This window comes from Varroa destructor, unplaced genomic scaffold, assembly GCF_002443255.2.
Source record: "Varroa destructor unplaced genomic scaffold, Vdes_3.0 BEIS01000001.1, whole genome shotgun sequence".
In the NCBI taxonomy this organism is placed as follows: Eukaryota; Metazoa; Arthropoda; class Arachnida; order Mesostigmata; family Varroidae; genus Varroa; species Varroa destructor.
Genome location: NW_019211454.1, coordinates 10,985,132 through 11,003,141, shown reverse-complemented (window position 1 = coordinate 11,003,141; position 18,010 = coordinate 10,985,132). Strand labels below are relative to the sequence as shown.

At 42.1% G+C, this 18,010-nt stretch overlaps 2 protein-coding genes across 7 annotated transcripts in view; one reads left to right on the top strand and one right to left on the bottom strand.

Annotated features, from left to right (window-relative positions):
• LOC111248725 (kinesin-like protein KIF3A) overlaps positions 1 to 17,401 on the bottom strand; it is a 62,534-nt gene extending 45,133 nt beyond the window's left edge. The window contains exon 1 of the mRNA XM_022801580.2: positions 17,145 to 17,401. The gene's annotated coding sequence lies outside the window, so the exon portion shown is untranslated. The remainder of the gene's footprint in view (positions 1 to 17,144) is intronic.
• Positions 1 to 18,010, top strand: part of LOC111248674 (uncharacterized) — a 180,496-nt gene that overhangs the window by 134,719 nt on the left and 27,767 nt on the right. For 4 of the 6 annotated variants that reach the window (XM_086993456.1, XM_086993471.1, XM_022801437.2 and 1 more), the window contains 14 exons: positions 3,019 to 3,291; positions 4,391 to 4,632; positions 5,430 to 5,579; positions 6,375 to 6,518; positions 7,917 to 8,108; positions 9,338 to 9,445; positions 9,668 to 9,784; positions 11,312 to 11,883; positions 12,220 to 12,421; positions 12,679 to 12,759; positions 13,252 to 13,350; positions 13,951 to 14,145; positions 14,405 to 14,753; positions 15,196 to 15,316. In XM_086993456.1, coding sequence (XP_086849582.1) covers positions 3,019 to 3,291; positions 4,391 to 4,632; positions 5,430 to 5,579; positions 6,375 to 6,518; positions 7,917 to 8,108; positions 9,338 to 9,445; positions 9,668 to 9,784; positions 11,312 to 11,883; positions 12,220 to 12,421; positions 12,679 to 12,759; positions 13,252 to 13,350; positions 13,951 to 14,145; positions 14,405 to 14,753; positions 15,196 to 15,316 — 2,845 coding nt within the window. Of the gene's footprint in view, positions 1 to 3,018; positions 3,292 to 4,390; positions 4,633 to 5,429; positions 5,580 to 6,374; positions 6,519 to 7,916; positions 8,109 to 9,337; positions 9,446 to 9,667; positions 9,785 to 11,311; positions 11,884 to 12,219; positions 12,422 to 12,678; positions 12,760 to 13,251; positions 13,351 to 13,950; positions 14,146 to 14,404; positions 14,754 to 15,195; positions 15,317 to 16,100; positions 16,576 to 18,010 lie in introns of those variants that run through there. The other 2 variants (XM_086993481.1, XM_086993464.1) reach the window with 2 other exon arrangements.

The following is an 18,010-nucleotide window of genomic DNA, read 5'->3' as shown; positions in this document are numbered from 1 at the left end:
GCCATGTACGCTTACCTTATAATCGCATCTATGCTCATTTTTTTCTACCTTCTTTTTATAAATGCCCATTTTTTTTGGTATGGTGAATACTAATGTTATAGGACGTGTTATTGGTACTCAACTCGTTTTGCGCTCGAAGTTAGGATGTACACGTCTGTGTTGTAGTGGTGTGCAGTTTCCGCTCTACCACGCGTTTTCCACCTACGCGTTACGTGGTGTTTCCAGTCGGCCTTTTCCTGAGTGCAAGTAGGACCATGATGTCGATTGATTGCATAAAAACAGAATTGCACCAACTGTACGGGCCGTAGCGCCCAACGAACTACAGTGACAACAGGAAGAAGGAAAGAAAGAATTGGAGTCGATTCAAATGATCTCTCTGCTCTACGCTCTTATCTTCCAGAGTCACTGTTTCGTTGTCGCCGTGGTCTACGCTAACGACTCCACACAAAAATCCAGAAGAGTCGTAGACACACATGAAGAGTGCAATTCGGCGGCGGCGGCGGTGGCGAAGCTAAACTTCCCTGGATCAACCCAAAGCACCCCGTGTAACCGTTCCCACTGCGGCTTTACCAGTCTCCAATTGTACTTACGCGGCAGCTGGCGTCCCCTATTCTCCCTGTAATACTTTCCAGGCAGCAGCAGTGGCAGTGCCGCTCTTTTTCTATGGGTATGCTAATTGTCGGAGTGGGGTCACTGGGAAAAAAACCGACATTCGACAATAAACAACAGCAACAAAACCAGTGAGTGCACTAATCCGGCCACGTAAACGAGAGGTAGTCAACGCACTGCTGATTGTGGGGCACGCTGAATGCTTACACAAAGCTAGTTGAAGGGGGGGCTGGTCGCGCTAGCTGCCCATACTTGTGGTGCATCAGAGGCAAATCTCTCCTTCCTCGCTCGACTCAAAGCCTCTTCGTAATAACTGAATTTCTTTAAGTTGTCCCTCACCTGCATTTCCTACTTATCTCGCACCATTGCTGCTGATACTACGATCGTTTACTTCATTTCAAAGGGCTTTGCAGCGGAACGGACTTCTCCGGATTTGTTGACCGACCAATCGGCGTTCTGTTCTGCAGCGGCGCTCGTGAATAATTCAGCAAGAGTCCGTCCGCAAGTGTTGAAAGGCAGAAAGAAGAGGTGCCTTGCCGTTCTCATTCCTGTTTTCCTACATACCCGCTAAGGTGTCAAAGCCCATCGCCGAACCCACGGTAGCGCACGATGAACGTAGAGTATGTAAGTTGTGCTCCTTCACATTGCTGCTTCATGGAGCTACTGGTAGACACCAGATAAAACAGAGACCTTTTCCAGGCCAGCCAGCCCTCGTCTTAAGTATCCCATTTTTCGTACTGGGACTACGACAAAGGATTTTTGAGTCTCCATACTTGGCAGCCAAACCGTTCAGCCTGTTCGACTTCGGCCGTCTGGCTTTCGTGCCTTATGTTCGGTACTTTAGCCGTTAAGCATTACATGACACTTGCACCGCATAGTTGCAAGACTTCAATTACATGGTAGATTTTTCAGAGAAGACTTCATTTAAGCGTGCATAAGCATTTGAGAATATTCCACTTCCTGATTTATACACAACACTTCACAACATAGAAGAGAGCCAAGGTCTCATGTTTGAGCCACAAAAAACTAGTCGTGCTGATCAAGCCTTACAATGCGTTGCTCGAGCTTCTTCCTACTAACCGTATGTAACCTTAAGCCAGATCAGAAGCCTTTTTGTCGGGTTATACATATGAGGGGCTAAATAGCTCCCATATGGTGCGTATTTACGTATATCTTTTGTAACAACTTCCGTGCCGTAATTAACATTTGCGATTGTTCTGAAGCCAAAAAATGCTCTGGTAGCTAGACAAAATGGCTTCAGCATGGCCGTTAATAAAGACCTATACTCACCATTTGAGAACAGAATATAACAATAGAAACTAACATAATATACATTCAACAGCTATATATATATATTAAAAATAATTTTGCATAGCTTCTAAACGTTGACAATATCATTTTTTTACTGTTAACTAATTCTATTACGTGTTTTACCTTAAAAATTTAAGTAACATCAGCGCGATAGGGCGCGATAAAACTTAAGTGTCTTTAGAGACTAACAATTCGCCAACAGTTGGCAAAGGCAACTGGGACGCCAGTTGCTCTTAACGTAAAATCAAACGAAGCGAGAAAGGTAAGACCCAATGATGAAATGAAACCCAGGATCACTAATTACTCGAAGAACAACTTCAAGAGATTTTAGCCATCGAATGACTAAATAATGAAGAGAAGGTACTCCGCGTCGAGTTGTTCGAAAATAATTGAGAAGAATCCTATCACTGTCATAAATGTCACAAGGTCAACCCGGGTCCATAAACGACGGGCCACCACCCACCAACTGTGCCCTTAGCGTGAGGCGCATATGTGTTGACGTTCCCAGTGACACTATCTATGAACGTCTTATCTAGAATAAGTGCATAAAAATGGAAAATGTAGTTTCTGCTAGATGTTTAAACAAAAACCTATAATAAATCTATAGGCTTAATTAATTGCAGGTTGAAGTAAGTATATACCGATATTTGTCCGAAAGTTTGTACATGTTTAGTGTATTCCATCGACATCAAGTAAATTTTTCGGATCACATCATTAGATAACCGGCACCGTTTGAGCTCTTCTTTAAAGAGCATATCGCTCAGTTCAGATCGTGATGGCAACAATGAGAAAGGTTGTGTACTTACCTCTTTAGCCACTTTAGTAGTAAAGTGGTGCGAAAAAAGGACTTTTCTCTCGTTGGCGTCACAGGACAAACGATAGCTAAGTAATAGTTCACGCTGAGTGGGGCGTTTCCTTAGACTGCAGACGGCATCCTCGTTTAGTTTCACCAATGAATTTCAAGAGGGAGGATTAGCACGATGCGAAATCTGCCTGTAGGCATACGCATACGTTGATTCCCAGCGAAACAAGAGTAAATATTTTAAGAGAAAAGATCAGTACCATTTCTAACTAAATTTCTTCTGGGTTCTTTTTTAGCCTGCGCCCAAGTTGGGCAAGGAGTGTCGAGTATTGTGTCGCCTTGCACTGGTATAGTGCACGCAACCTTGCAAAGCCTTGCAAGCCGATTAGCCATACCTTATATCAATACAGCGCCCGATCTCGTCGATACGACATTCAACACAAAACAACTCGGTGAATCGGAGAAGAGCATCACGATCGTTATGGCTCCGTCTACGGCGAAGGCAACAGCAGATCTCATTCGGAAGAACCAGTGGAAAGATATCTACTTCATTTACGACAAGCCCGAGGGTAAGTCAACGATGGCCTAGGTTGAGACTCCGCAGAAGCGTCCGAGAATGAGTACTAGCGATTATACACTTTATTCATTTGAAGTGTTCATCAGTTTATACGCTGCAGGAACGTCTAAGCTTATGAGGTACGAACGGGTGGAACGGGGTCATTCGTTTTCACAAGGATGTCACACGGGACTATTCATGAATGAAAATAGCATTTTGAAATGAGCTGATTCTTCTCCGGTCAAATTGGAATAATTTCTTTACAGCAACGTAAGAGATATTTTACAGTGTCCCGGAGATCTATCTACGAACTAAACCGTTCTAGGTTTAGTCATTGTTATCATGGATTTTTGCTAATTTTTCCAGCCGGAATCCGAGCTATTAAACAAATCTTTTGGGTTTTCATCCGTAATATCCAGTTTACCCAATAAAGCTTTAGCCCTTGGGCTTTTTTTTGACCTCATCAACGTCTAAATTCTTCTGCGCTTCTTACAGCACAGACTCCGCGAAACCTCTTCGACAGTCCCATGTATTACAAGCTCGGACTACCGCTTAGGGATAGTCTCTGCAACGACTGTTTTCTCTACTACAGCGCAGCTCTTTTATTATATTTAGCACAAGGGCACTGATTCGATGATCGTGTTTAGAACTCACAGCTGGGATGTGATAAGCCAAATTCAATAACGTTAAACGACAGAAAGAGAACGCAACTAGCTGGCGCTTGTTAGTCGAGGCTACTATAGGCATTTACGTTCGTCCAGGTCCCCGCTATCGTCAGTGAACCCAGAGATTACTCAGCATAGCGTAACGCAGGCGAGTACGTTACCGTTGAGCAGACTGGGCTATTCACTGTTACGTGAGGGAACGTCAGCTGATCAAAAACTTTTGTCTAGCGGGGAATTATCACGTCGATATAAGCGCTAATTTTTTACTTATTACATTTGTTTATAAGAACGGTACACCTTGTTCCAAAGTGGGATACAATCTGTCGTATGTATACTTTGTAAAAAAGAAAAAAAAAAATAAGAATAGTTTTTTAGGAGCAGCTTTTATTCGTTCAGCCCAACCAGTTCGTGACAACCAATAACATGGTATAAATATTTCGCCCACAGGTCTTGAGGAGCTGGAATTAATCCTATCGCACCTGCTCGAAGAGGATGAGGTCCAGGTAAAAGGTATTCATCAGGTGACGTCGAATACATCCGCAATGACGTATTTGCAGGAGAAGGAGAACGCAGCGTGGGACGTAGAAAAACACATTATTTTGGCGATCGATGTCAAGATGGCGAAACGCATCATACAACATTCATACAGCAAAAGGCGGGCGTACTACCATTTCGTCGTACCGAGATTCGTACGTATATAGATTATCATATATGTATTCAAATAGCTGAGCTGGGATGTGTAGAGCGCAAGAATTTTATCTGATCATATATTTTGTTAACTGAATTAACGGGTGAACAGGATATGGGTTACTTTTCATAATATAAACATTCAATAAATGGCTTCAGATCTACACAAGGATTTTGTTTCCTTTCGCACCCCTTTTTTGGTGTACTCAAAGAAAACTGGCGAATTTATTAACGAACTGGTAATGTGTATATGTATGAAAAGTATCATTTATATATTGAATACGTTACTGAAGTGGTCTTGAATGACTGTCGGCCTATTTCGAAGGGACCTGCTTTATAGTAACACTAAAATGTACCGATAAGATCACAGCCTGGATCGCCGTCCTCAGAAGCCTATCGACCGTGCTGGATGACGTTCTCATCCAAACAACACCATATGTTCCGACACGCCTCCAACGGCCTGTCACCCAGGTCCTTTGAAGTGAACCGAACCTATTCCTATGCGATCCCTTTGTTCCACAAGGAACCGCTCCCAACATTTCCTTCGTTTGGTAGTCTAGCCAACTTGGTCATGAAACCTTATCGTAGATTCTTCACTCGCATCCCTCCATTAATCAGTGCTAACGGTTCAGAAGCAATTGTTTACTTTGAAGATTCTCTGAATCACACTTCAGTCGTATTAAAGGCAAAGCGAACGTCGTCAGCTGCCAGCAGTCGTTGACTATCTTGCTTTTCTGCGCCACTTTTATAGTCGATGAATTACAAATAGACGTGACATGTTCATCTCGTTCTGTTCTAGACGGTCCGCCATTTCTGGTCGGAAGTTCGTGCGTTCGATCAGTCGACGGTAGCAACGTTTCAAATTGTCGAGGAAACCGAGTTCAAGACAATGAAGGGAATGCGTGCTGGTGTATCAACACCGAAAAACTCTGAAGATGAACACATTCACGTGAGTAATACGGCACATTCTGTACGTTCACGACGACGATAACACAACGACAATGATGAACAGTAACAATGGAACCTGCAAGAAGTAGCTGCACTTCGATCCTTTTTACGATTCCTCACTTATTTCTCGGTACACACAAAAAAAAGCATCAAACGTTTTCTCATTCAAACAAGAAACTATTAATACTCGTCTTAGTACTTGTGCTACCCTTCAGTACACGAATGACAGACTGCCGAACGTATGGTAATCGTAAAACTCAGATTTCGCTTGAGGATACAGCGAAAGACTAGCTTGAGACTGAAATGGTTCTTAAGAACCGGACTAGTGTAAGGAAAAGTATCAGAAGTAGGTAAATGGCATAAGGTTGAAGATAAGTGAGGACTGTCTACACCGGAAAACCGTTGCTACAGACTGTACCGCCGATGTTGAAATCTTAAAGAAGTGATTAGGAAAAACAACTGGAAATGTGTGTACACTGGCAATATGCACGCACCTTGTTTAGTAAGAGAAATGTACCGATAGGAATTTCTGCACATATTAGTTTATATGGACACGTAAATCGCGTAGGGATCATGCAGAAAGATTGTTAGTCGTGATGTGCCGTGTCTAAGTGCGCTATCACGATTAAAGCGTAGGTGGGGCGATTAGATGAGAGCTCCCGTTTCTTTCGCCTGCTTCTTCCGTTTATATCCTCTCGCTTTCCGTATTATCGAAAAAATTCAAATCTTACTCACAGCTGAGCCGTGGTATATTGATGACATTGGCTGCATTGAGTCGTTAAATGGATCGTTCTAGCGGATCACATACTCAGGCGACTCGAAGGATCCGACCACAACAGCGGAAGCCTCCCCTGTTTCCTTCTCACAGGAACAGTTGCTGCAGCGCAGCGATGCTGAACACCTGTTCGTTGAGTTATCAGAGCCAGCAGACGTGTTGGAGGTAAGAGATAGTGCGAAAAGGGTCGAAAATGTCCAGGGGCACAGGCGATGATGGTTGTTGCGAGCGGTATCGCTTAGTGGGTCGAAAAAAAGATCTCGCCGTGCACCGTACCACCTCATCACACATGGCTTCAGCGTATATTTGTGTACATATCCAATATAGACTGTGTTCTGAGTTTCATTGGCTTATTAACTCGCCTATGATAAGCTGTAGCTCTGCGTCCGCTTGTTTGTCTGTCTGTCTAACTTGCGCCCACTCTCGTCTGTACGACTACATACTTTTCCTTCTTCTGTTTAGACTATAGAAAGCAGTGACTTCACGTGTACTTGCTCGTCAGCTTCTGAAAAGGCCCTACACACCCGCTCGATATTGCCACTGCTACACCATTAAAAATACATAGACCACACAGACGGCTTTCCGTCATTCGTACGCCGAATGGGGAACGCGACTGCTATGCGTTCCGGAACAATCGACATATACTTCATCTGGCTTCATATGTCCTTTAGTAAACTCCGATCACTCTCACAGATGACTGGCCGAGAGTAAGCTATTGCAGTGCATACACGTCACCCAAATACGCACATAGTAGCTGATTTTTTTGTGATGATGCAACTGATGTGACTGAATGCTAGGTATTTTAATTAGGTAAAAGCCAATCATCTCTACTACAGGATACACGCTTATTTATTAAGCTGTTTACATTAATCTGCTATTTATATTTAAGTCGCTTAAACTCGCCGCTTTTACCCTGAATGGCAACTTGCTTTACCGCTGTACGTTTAAACTGCTATAATACCTCACCAGGCAGAACGCTTTGAGCATTCTCGAAGTATTTTTATGTGTATCCGTATTGTTCAGGATTGAAAAGCTATCGTCCTTCTGGATATTGGCTTCCTCCTTCGTATTGGCACGACGGTTCACACGTAAATGTTGCCCCGAATCGTATCAGTGGCAAAGCATGAACTTAAATAACCCTATCTACATTGATAACTACAAGTTACTATTTGCTGGAAGCAAGTATTCCATTCAGGTGTGAATCAATTCGTGCTGAAGCTCAGGTCAAGTGAAGACCGCGTCCTACAAGACGGACCTAACCGACTGGCACTTTATTTCCATTTATCTTATCATGATTTTTGGACAATTTGTTGCATTCGACGCAAAGTCTAAATTGTTGCACCATCACCTGTCATTGTCCAATAGTAAACTTAACAAAAAAAAAAAGTTGTCTGCTAATTTTCCGACGGCACACATCGAGCATTCGTTGCACTAACGCAAAAGCTTTGGAAGAATAGTTTCCGTTTGACGGGTGCGCGCTGTCTGTCTGCGGACATTTTTCGCGTGATTCGTATGCAAAAAACGTACACGAAGCTAACGAATCGTTGCATGAATACGATCCAGGAAGAAGAAGCTCTCCTGATGGATGCCGGGCAACTTCTCTCCGACACAATGGTGGCATTGAGCGGTAAGCAACCACTAGCGGCTGAGGATATATTTAAGGAACTGTCCCAGATAACAGCGGCGGTGACCTGCTACCGATCTCCGCTGGAAGAATATCCCCAGGGACAAACTATCGCTGATGTAATGCGAAAGGTAGGTTGTGCCTATTCACCTTTAAACCGTAACCTATCACTAATGTATCACCTAAAATAGGTCATCTTTGAGAGCTCGTGTTCTAACAATTCAAAGAGTGCGTATCAAGCCTTGTGGCCTGGGTAGCTTCTAGGTATCAACATTGAGAAAGAACATGGGTATCAATTGATACCAATTTTGACATTTATCTTTCACGATCGTTCGGTTTGTGATAGGAATGCTTTGTATCTCTAAGCTATTAAATATATGAAAGTTCACTTTGCTAAAGACTTTATTGTGGCTTTCATTTTACGGTTCACAGCGGCTGGTTTGTCGCAAATAGTTATAGCTATGTCATCGTAGTCCGGATGACAATTACATTATTATTTGGCTAGGGCTTGTTTTTTACGCTCATAGACTGCCGGAGGTGAGCAAACCTCTGCAGTTACAGCAGAATCCGCTCTGGCTCCGAAATTGCCATTGATCTATTTCCGTCAATGTACCGTTAACATTTATTTGTCTCGTCAACGATTTAGGGGGTCGCACACAGGCCCGTGGCCATCCCTCTACATTCAATACTGCTATACATCCATCTGTACAGAATTCTATAGCCATAACGCCGCGATTTATGTGTGCACCCGTGTTTAAATAAGAGATAATAACAACATGTACGATTAGGAGCAAGTTTACTAAGAGTAGTAGACGCATTTGTTCGTTGTATGGCGCTAAAGCTCACCACGCGACATCGTCGTATATTCCGATCTATAACATTGATGTTTATGTAAACTGCTACCTATGTTGTATACATCATGCGTTTTACTATTCGCCATATAGTTGTAAAATAATATATATATATATATTACGGCAAATAATAAAGCGTCAAATAGCTCCTTAGGTACTGATATTATTTTTCCTTACTATAAACATCTCTATATACGAGCCTGCTACTAGGAACAGGCCGAAGTATGTCTTCTTAGTTCGATATTCGGAATTGTGCTGGCATTATTGCATCACAGCCTCATGAGCTACAATACGACATAAATATATCTAAATGGTATATAGATTTTTTAACGTTTATTAAGGATACATGTTTCTACTAAATTGTCGCGATGCTAGAGACTTTTATTTATTTGCTAAAACGTTGTTAAATTAACTGAATCAAAACATTTCATAGATATTAGCCTTAATGCCCTTTAGGAATTGTTACGCCTCCGGCAAGATATGAAAATTGACTGGTTTTTCTATTCCAGATACATTTCAAAGGAAGTACAGGACAAGTACGTTTTAACGACCATGGCCGACGCACCGGATATACCCTTGATGTCTTAGAACTGACTTCAGACGCTGACATGGAGAGGGTGAGTGAAGGCAGATCATTACTGTTGACACTGTCTTAACTACTATGTCACAGAGCTTTGAAAATAAACAGTTGGGCATATTACTAGTTCTTTGGTTTGTTTTGCCTACGATCTATCGAACACTAAGCAACGAACGGTAATAATACGTTTAAGAGAACTGCGTACGACAATCGATTCGAAAATAGTTTCACCAATGTTTTTTGGTGCTTGATTATTCTTTAGGTGGGCAAATGGAATGAACAGGAGGGTCTGGCGTTTTCGAATGAACATGAACGGAATTCGAAGAGAGCTCGGATTAAACAGGAACTCTCCAAAAGTATCATCATCTCTACCATAATTGTGAGACAAATACAAATCCACGATACTTAGGAGAACGCTTGTAACGTACAGTGTAACCACCACGTGAAATTAGATTGTGCTTTAATACATTTAAGTACAACTAATAGATCCGTTGTCGCTGTTACCGTTTACTTCTTTTGTTTCTAATGTCATAAGCAGCACGCTTGTTGTTGTTGTTGTTGTTGTTGTTGTTGTTGTTGTTGTTGTTGTTGTTGTTGTTGTTGTTGTTGTTGTTGTTGTTGTTGTTGTTGTTGTTGTTGTTGTTGTTGTTGTTGTGGGAATCTAACTGTGCCTTAAATATACCGGCGTACATGTTTAGCTATGTAGTATCTGATCTTTTGTGTCTCCAACGCTAGCCATTTGACAGTATGGTCTAAAGTTCAAGCTCAGAATGAAGAAGAAACTCATTGATTCGTCGATTATGCCGCCTGATCATTTTCCAAAATCTACCATTGTTACAGCCAAAAAGTACACAGTGGCGTGCACTTTGTTATTTAACGAGTCTGTCGGTAGTTTACCATAGGACAACTTTTGCTTCATTCAGCTACGCACTAATGTTACCTTCTACACCCGTCTCGTTCCTACTTTCTCTTTTCATCACAGGGTTGACGCTTAAAAGGCTGAGGCGAAGGGAGTTTTTCGTCATTATCATTGCAAATCTCTTTGAGTTGGTAGCCCCATAAAATCTCACTTAAGTTAAAAACCTCGCTCAGGGTCTCTACCATGCGATAACATAGCGACTCTTTTTTACGTGATTTTCTTATTGTAAATATCAGGCGGAGTCGAAACGAATAGAAGAACAAACTTAACCTAAACTGACCCCAATGAACGTCGATGGATTTTATAATGAATAATATAAAAAGATATTTGGCGCGCAAAGGTATAGGGTTAGTTAATATTCAGTCGATCTAAGTGAGAGTGATACCATTTCTAATATTGTCGATATTAGAGGCATAGACTCCCGTAAGCAAAACCATTTTGAAATTCTCGGATAGTCCAAATGTAAGCTGATGCTATACTATAGTAAATGTATGGAATACAGAAATGTGTTTACCACCCTGTTTAATTATAATATAAAAAGGTAGGCGTGGCAGCCTCATTTAGCGCAACTCATCGAAGATCTGATATGTGCTTGGCGCGTGGCTTATAAATAGAATATCATTGAAAAAAGCCACCTAAATTTGACCCCGTCTGAGCAATACTATGGACCAAAATCTAAATGTGTTGTCCTCTATTCGGGTCTAATGAAGTCTCTCTAAGCACCTTTAGAGCCAAGGAAGTTTAGGAACGAACCGTTTTGCTTTATGGCATGTATTGGGACAAAGACTAGGTGATAGCTTTGCGTGAACTATGCGCAGTTCCCATTGGCAAAACGAAGAGATTTTTTTTTTATACAAGTTACTCGAAAGGTGTATATGTACTACTTACTCTGTCCTGGCCTCCGTTTAATTAAATAAAGCTAATTTAACTTAGTTCTAATAATGACAATAACACTTCATGGACATCGGTTGTATTCGAATGGAACAGGAAAGGCCGTTTTTGTTCTTCAAAAACACCAATGAGACCAATCCACACATCGACAACGTTGACGGCTATATCAAGGACCTCATTGTACGCCTCATGAAAGACATACCCGGACGGCCTCAGTTTAATATTCACTTCGTTAAGGATGGAAAATTTGGTTACAAAGATAGTCAGCAGGCGTCTGGTTGGAACGGATTCATTGGTGAAATTTTACGCAAAGACGCCCACATGGCCATTGCGCCACTAATGATTACTTCGGAACGAAGTAAGGTGGTGCACTTCAGCCAACCGTTCATGGCTACAGCTATTGGTGCTGTTGCCCGTAACGACGCTGATGACCTACTCAACATTCGGACCCCGTTCACGTTTCTTCGGCCACTCGATTGGAAGATCTGGCTGCTGTTTCTTGGCGCCTACGGAACAGTGGCTATAGTGTTACTATTGATCAATCTGATAAACTTGGCCGTCGCCACACCACCTGTCGACCCGCCAACGCCGTGTCGTCATTTTTACAATTCGCTTTGGTACGCTTTTGGCATGTTCATGTCGGAAGAGTGCAACAACTGCCGTCCAAAGTGAGTACTAATGAAGCCTAGAACCATGCCATGGAACAGGCATGATCTATAATAGCTTGTCTTTTTATTACATGTTAAATAGGATTTGTTGAGGATCATAGATGAACATTATTAGATCCTTTTATGTTTAGTGCATCTAATTTATCTGCAGGGATAAACTAGGGCGATTTTAGCGATGGACAGTGATAAAGTTGGTAAAAACAGGTTGAAGAATCTCCTGCGTTCTTGATTTTTACCTTTAAGGTTTGTGCTTTTTACTTACAATCTCTCAGCTGTGTTGCTATAGACACTCTAACCTAACCCGTCTGTTCGTTCCTTGCTTTTAACCGTCAACAGATCGTTAGGTTCGCGTGTAATCGCGTGTTCGTGGTGGTTTTTTATTCTCTGCGTGCTTTCCATCTATACGGCACAGTTATGGATCAACGACCCATTTGCCCCGACCGGAGAAAAGCTGCCTCGTTGCCTAAAGGAATTGCTCTATCAGGATCGCATCGAATACGGTCTCATTAGAGGCTCAGCTACTGAAGACTTTTTCCAGGTATGACACTATGCCTACAACGTTTAATCTACTAAAATAATGTCAATAACATAAATGTACATGTTCGATACTGAATGAGCTTCCACCGCTTATTAGAGCGACAGCTGGTCAGAAGGGAATGAGATAAGTGAAGTCGCTTGCATAATCGAATTCACGCTTTATTTGACGCATTGAGGCATATAAATAATCAGCCTAACATTAAGTTGTCACGCCATGTTTTGGTCATCGTTATCGTTCTTTCTGTTCTCCTGCTGTAGAATACAGATGACAGTGAGTACAAGGCGATGTACAGGCGGATACTCTCCTTCAACGACAGCGTCATTGAGAGCTACCCCAAGGTAACAAAATACCCTTGACGAACAACGCATCAGCGTCTACATAAAATTTGACTTTTGTCGAAACTGCGGTTAACCAATAAAAAAAAATTTACAAATAATGGCATTTTAGAGATCTAATTGAAAGCAAAATGACAGATATAGTGGTAAGTTTATGTATTAAAAAAAAAAAACAATTTTTTTAACGTATATTTTATCATTGTTTTTTAATAGACATCAAACAGAATAATATTATTAAATTAGCATATTGATTGATCAAATTTAGAATTGAATCTTGGAAACACCTGGTTTGTTAGGTTCGGTGTTCCTATTTCTCCGTTGTCCATCTTTAGCTTACCGATATAGTTACATATCAACACTCGAAGGCAACACCACTTGAGACTGTAATAACATACGATTTATCACTTAAATCGATCTAGAAATTTAATTATCTACCCTACAGGCCACCAAAAGGCCACAACAATTATGTTAGCGCTGTTTTTCAATTTGTAATAGGCCATAGATCGGGTTCGCAACAACTCGAAGTTCATCGTATTTGCGGATAGTAACTTCATTCGTTACACGTCAGCGCACACCCCATGCGATACCATCCAGGTAATGTAAGAAGTGTCTAGGGGTACATCTACATAAACAGTCTATTATTCGATGTCAAGCTACGTGTAGCTCTACTACTGCATAAAAGTAAATGTTTATGTAGCTAGCGCTGTCCGTACTGTTGTACATTTATCTTGTCCTGATAAAAATCCTTGTCTAAGGTCATCGTTGCCGATTGGTTCTCGTTTAATTAAATGTATGATCGTACAATTTGTTACATTGTTAGAATTTGTTTGACACTAAAATGTTAATCCAGTTATCTTTAAAACTGTTTATGTAGTTCATTGCGTAGGAGTCAAGGCCTATGGGGTAATTTCCATAAGACACAGAAAGTCAATTCATATTCGCGCTGATCAAATATAACAATGCGTTGAGCTGGTAAAACCGACAAACTCAATTTAGGCAGCAAGCCAATAAGTTTAATCTTAAGGAAATCAAGCTTGAGGCCTGCGAGTGTCCAACCATAATGTGACAATTTTCTTCGACATTACATAAAACCTTATGTTAGGCTGTTATTTTAAATTAAAATCCATGTCAGATAACGCTGATATATGCTTACACATGTATCGATTGCGGATTTCCTTATTTTTTTAATTGCAGGTAGGAACGGATTTGAGGCGGGGTCAGTACGCTGTAGCGATGTCAAAACATTTCGCTTTGAGCAAGAAGATCGATGATATCATCTCTTCATTGAGAGATGAAGGCTTTCTAGCAGAGCTTGAAGATCGATGGTTTGGAGCCCACGCGCTCGATTGTCCCGCTGACAATCTTGTTATCGCTCCCAGCCTAGCCTACGTAAGAACCTAATGCAAGATTGTCTTTTTCTATTTCTACAAATTTCTATTTTGAATTCAAAATAGAAATTTATAGATCAATAGCAGAAATTTACCAGGCCAATAATGTACTGCGCCGGATAGCGAATGATCAGTGTAGGTCAGATTAATCTTTGTCAAATTAAGCTGCATTATATCGGCAGCAGACCTTTTACCTTTATTGTCATTGTTCCGCGATCGTTTAAATAAAACGGTTGTTGTTATTGTTGCTGTTGCTACAGGGTGGTGAGAAACCACTGGACATAATGAAACCACTGGAAGTTCGGCGTGTACTAGGCTGGTTTATAGTGTTAGGCTTAGGCTTAATCATAGCACTCTTCATCACCATCTGCGAGGTTTATTGTAAGAAGCCTAAAAAACAACGAACGCCTGAAGAGATCGTCGAGCGACAGACCGCTCGCGAAGCCAAAAAAAGTAGAAGCAAGGGCAAAAAAGACAAGGCGGAAGAGGTCGAAACCCAGCAGCTGACCGCACATGAAGCTCCAATAGGCAATTCGCAGATGGACGATGCTACCCGCATGGGTGTGGGTATTGCAAATGCTGCAGATGACGCTACGTTGAAGAAGGGAGGTGGGTGCAGCGATCAGGATATTTTTAGACTGGCGTTTGGTCTAAACTGAAATAGAGCCAGCAAAGTTGCCAGACGGAGGATTGTGCTAAATAGAAAGCCCATCAAAAAAGCATTCCGATATGGCCTAACCAAAATAATTTGTCATCAGTGCCTAACGGTTCCGTTTACTGTTAACACTTAACAATATAGTTGCCCAGTCCTTCCTCCAAACGCGGATTGACGATAGTATGCATAGAATCCATCGCAAATGATACTTTTAATCACCTTTCATGGATAATAATTGATTATCGATTCATTAAGGCGTATTGGTGTTATTAAATGTTCCGTACACTTTGACATACCCCATTTACTAGATTCGAAGATATCCTATTTTGTTAGTCTATTATGTACGAATGCCCGTTTTTGTGTGGGTGTATTAACCGTCATGTAAACGTTGTTCAGGTTGTTTACCGCGAGAGATGAAGATTGACGAGGAGTACCTCGACGGAGATGACGGTGGCTTTCGGAGGAGCGAACTCCCGCCGATCGCTGATGTTGAGCCTTTCACCGACACGGATTCCAGGTTAGCTACAAAGTCATAGATACAATGGCACAATAGCCTTCGCGCAGCACGGCCAACATCAACATCAGATCGGTCAAGAAGATTGTTACTTTTGATTCAAAAACAAACAGCAGCTATCGACTAAGCCGTCCATAGCCACGTCACACTAGCCTGTATCTCCCTGCCTAGTTCTCTTACGAATACGTACGTTTATGTAAAGCCTAACATTTACCGGTAAAAGTACCTATCTAAGTGACTGTCGTATACGAGTGAAGCGTGTCTGGTTGGTAGGTATAGTTAATTCTTTTTTTCGTACCCGCAAACCTCATCGTAGTGGCGTCCATCGGAGGGAATGTTGCCTGAAATCCCTTTGCTTAGGGTACATTGTTACACAACATTGTCTACTTGATGAAGCGTATTTACTGTCAGCTTTCTCGTAAAAATCGATCAATGCAAAATCACGCCTGTTTTCGTGTCGTCAATCACAAACACTTATCGTTCGCAGAGGAATGACAATGATGAGCGAGTGGAAAAAAGGGACAAAGATTGATAGATTGTGAAGCGGTCTAAGGCAAGTAATGAGATAGATGTGTGTGACTGATATCCTTAGTGTCTACGATAAAGATAAGAACAGTGGAAAGTTACCCCAGGGAGTTAGACTTAAATGGAACAACGAGAGTGGACTTATAAATAGGTAGGAACAAATAAAAGTAACAAAAACTAAAACTCAAAGGCCGAGTTCAGGAGTGCCCTAACGTAATGTCTGTGGTATATTGTTGTTGCTTTGCCCCGTTGCACGGAGCAGCAGCACGGCTCCGTACCAATTATATCAGTAAAGGCATGAGCGAGACTGAGGGGGCGTGAGACATGTTGAAATACGCTGGCGAAAAATCATCGCGAAAAATTCATCGAATCAGAGCAATGAGGAGAATGAGTCCGAACAGTCTGAAGAATAGCAACGGAATGGAAACAGATCAGTCACAGTCTCGGTGCGTCAGGGTGCCTGTGCGTGTGTGTGCGACCAGAAGTCACGAGTGACCTCATTTATCAAGACACGCACACACACATAGACAAACTTTGAGGTGGTTCTACAACATGAACTTCCCTAGTTGTTTATCACCACTATCAACCACACATCTGCCAACGAAGGTTTCAAGCTCGTTTCACCACAATGACCAACCTCTTGGGCCGCCACCGAGAACAACGCCAGCGAAAGAAAGCAAGTCTCAACGCTACAACATGTCGAAGGCCATCTTGTAAAATATCACGACCTCAGTTGTGATGTGCGTGAAACTGATGATAATGATCGTGATGGTGATGATGCAGAATGCAGTGTGCATACCGCAACTGTTACTAAATAAACAATAACATCAACAACACATAATCACAGCAGATACGGTTTGCCCTTTCGCCTGGCAATGAACGCCTTTTCAACACACACACACACACACACACACACACAAATCACGCTTGGTTATATATATATATATATATATATAATTTGCAGGCTTTTTCCCCTACGACGCTTGAAAATACTATGACTGAAATGCACTCATAAAGCTCAAAACTTAAAGAAGAGTCAAATTGAAATAAAGTAGTTCACCGCAAGAATGCTTGTTAGGCTTTCAATCATGAGCTCGATATTGTGATCTCTGCGAAAGGACATACCGACATTACCATTGGCGTGACATAGACGTATTTCTTCCGTATAGAGAACAAGAACGCGTGATTCTTGTACAATCTGCCTCTTTTGCGTTTTATCCTGATATCGTATCTTTCATTGGAGACTACTACAATCAATTATATGAATATGTTTTTTGCGTCAATGTGCATTTTTTTCGGTGCTTACCTTCGATCCTCCACGTTTTTCTCTGACGAGTGTGGTTCGCTTCTCCGGTTCAGCACCCCTTCATTTGTTTCCAAGCAATAACCCAATCCCTATGCACCAATAAGCATTGCTATCAATCACTCAGTAGCACTCAGCCACAGCTACTGTTACTCAATTCTACACCGTTGCTATTGCAATTGCTTTTTATTTATCTATGGGTTGATGTTACCATATCACTATAGAAGACAGGTTCAAGTGCCTCTACATTTCGATCGGTGTGATCTTATCGATAATGCGCCTGGGAGGCCCAATCAAATCAGAGAGAAGGTGAGGCTTCTTTAAACAGCTATAAGTTCTACGAAGGGGAGAGAGTGATGGTTCGTAGGAACTGAGACAGGCAATACGGAGAGAAAGAGAGAGAGAAAAAGAGTTTTGAAAGGTGACCAGCAATGAATACGACACGTTTTTTCGCACCGCCTATCGTCGGCGTTGAGCTTTACGAGCCGGAGTGCACGAGCTAGGCCACCACTAGACGGCCAAACCTAAGCCCGAAAGAGGGCGGCACGTCCGGCTCCGGTTTGAAGGTTGGTTTCGCTGGCCGGGTCAGTTCCCCGGTGGGGGACGACCGCTTCCTAGAGGAGTAGGCCGCCAGGTAAGCATTCTGTTGTAGCCTCAGCCTTGCGTGTGCTTGCTTCGCCTTCTCTCTGATCCATAGATGCGTAGTCACTGGGGACCCTGCCCTTAGCGACCCATTTGTGTAGGACCACAGGGCATGACCCCCACTAAATCCACCAAAAAACCTACACTGCACCCGCGTGTGAGTGTTCATTATCCGCTATCGGACTAGAAAATTGTTATGTTCCAATTCGTCGATACCGTTCGCTAAT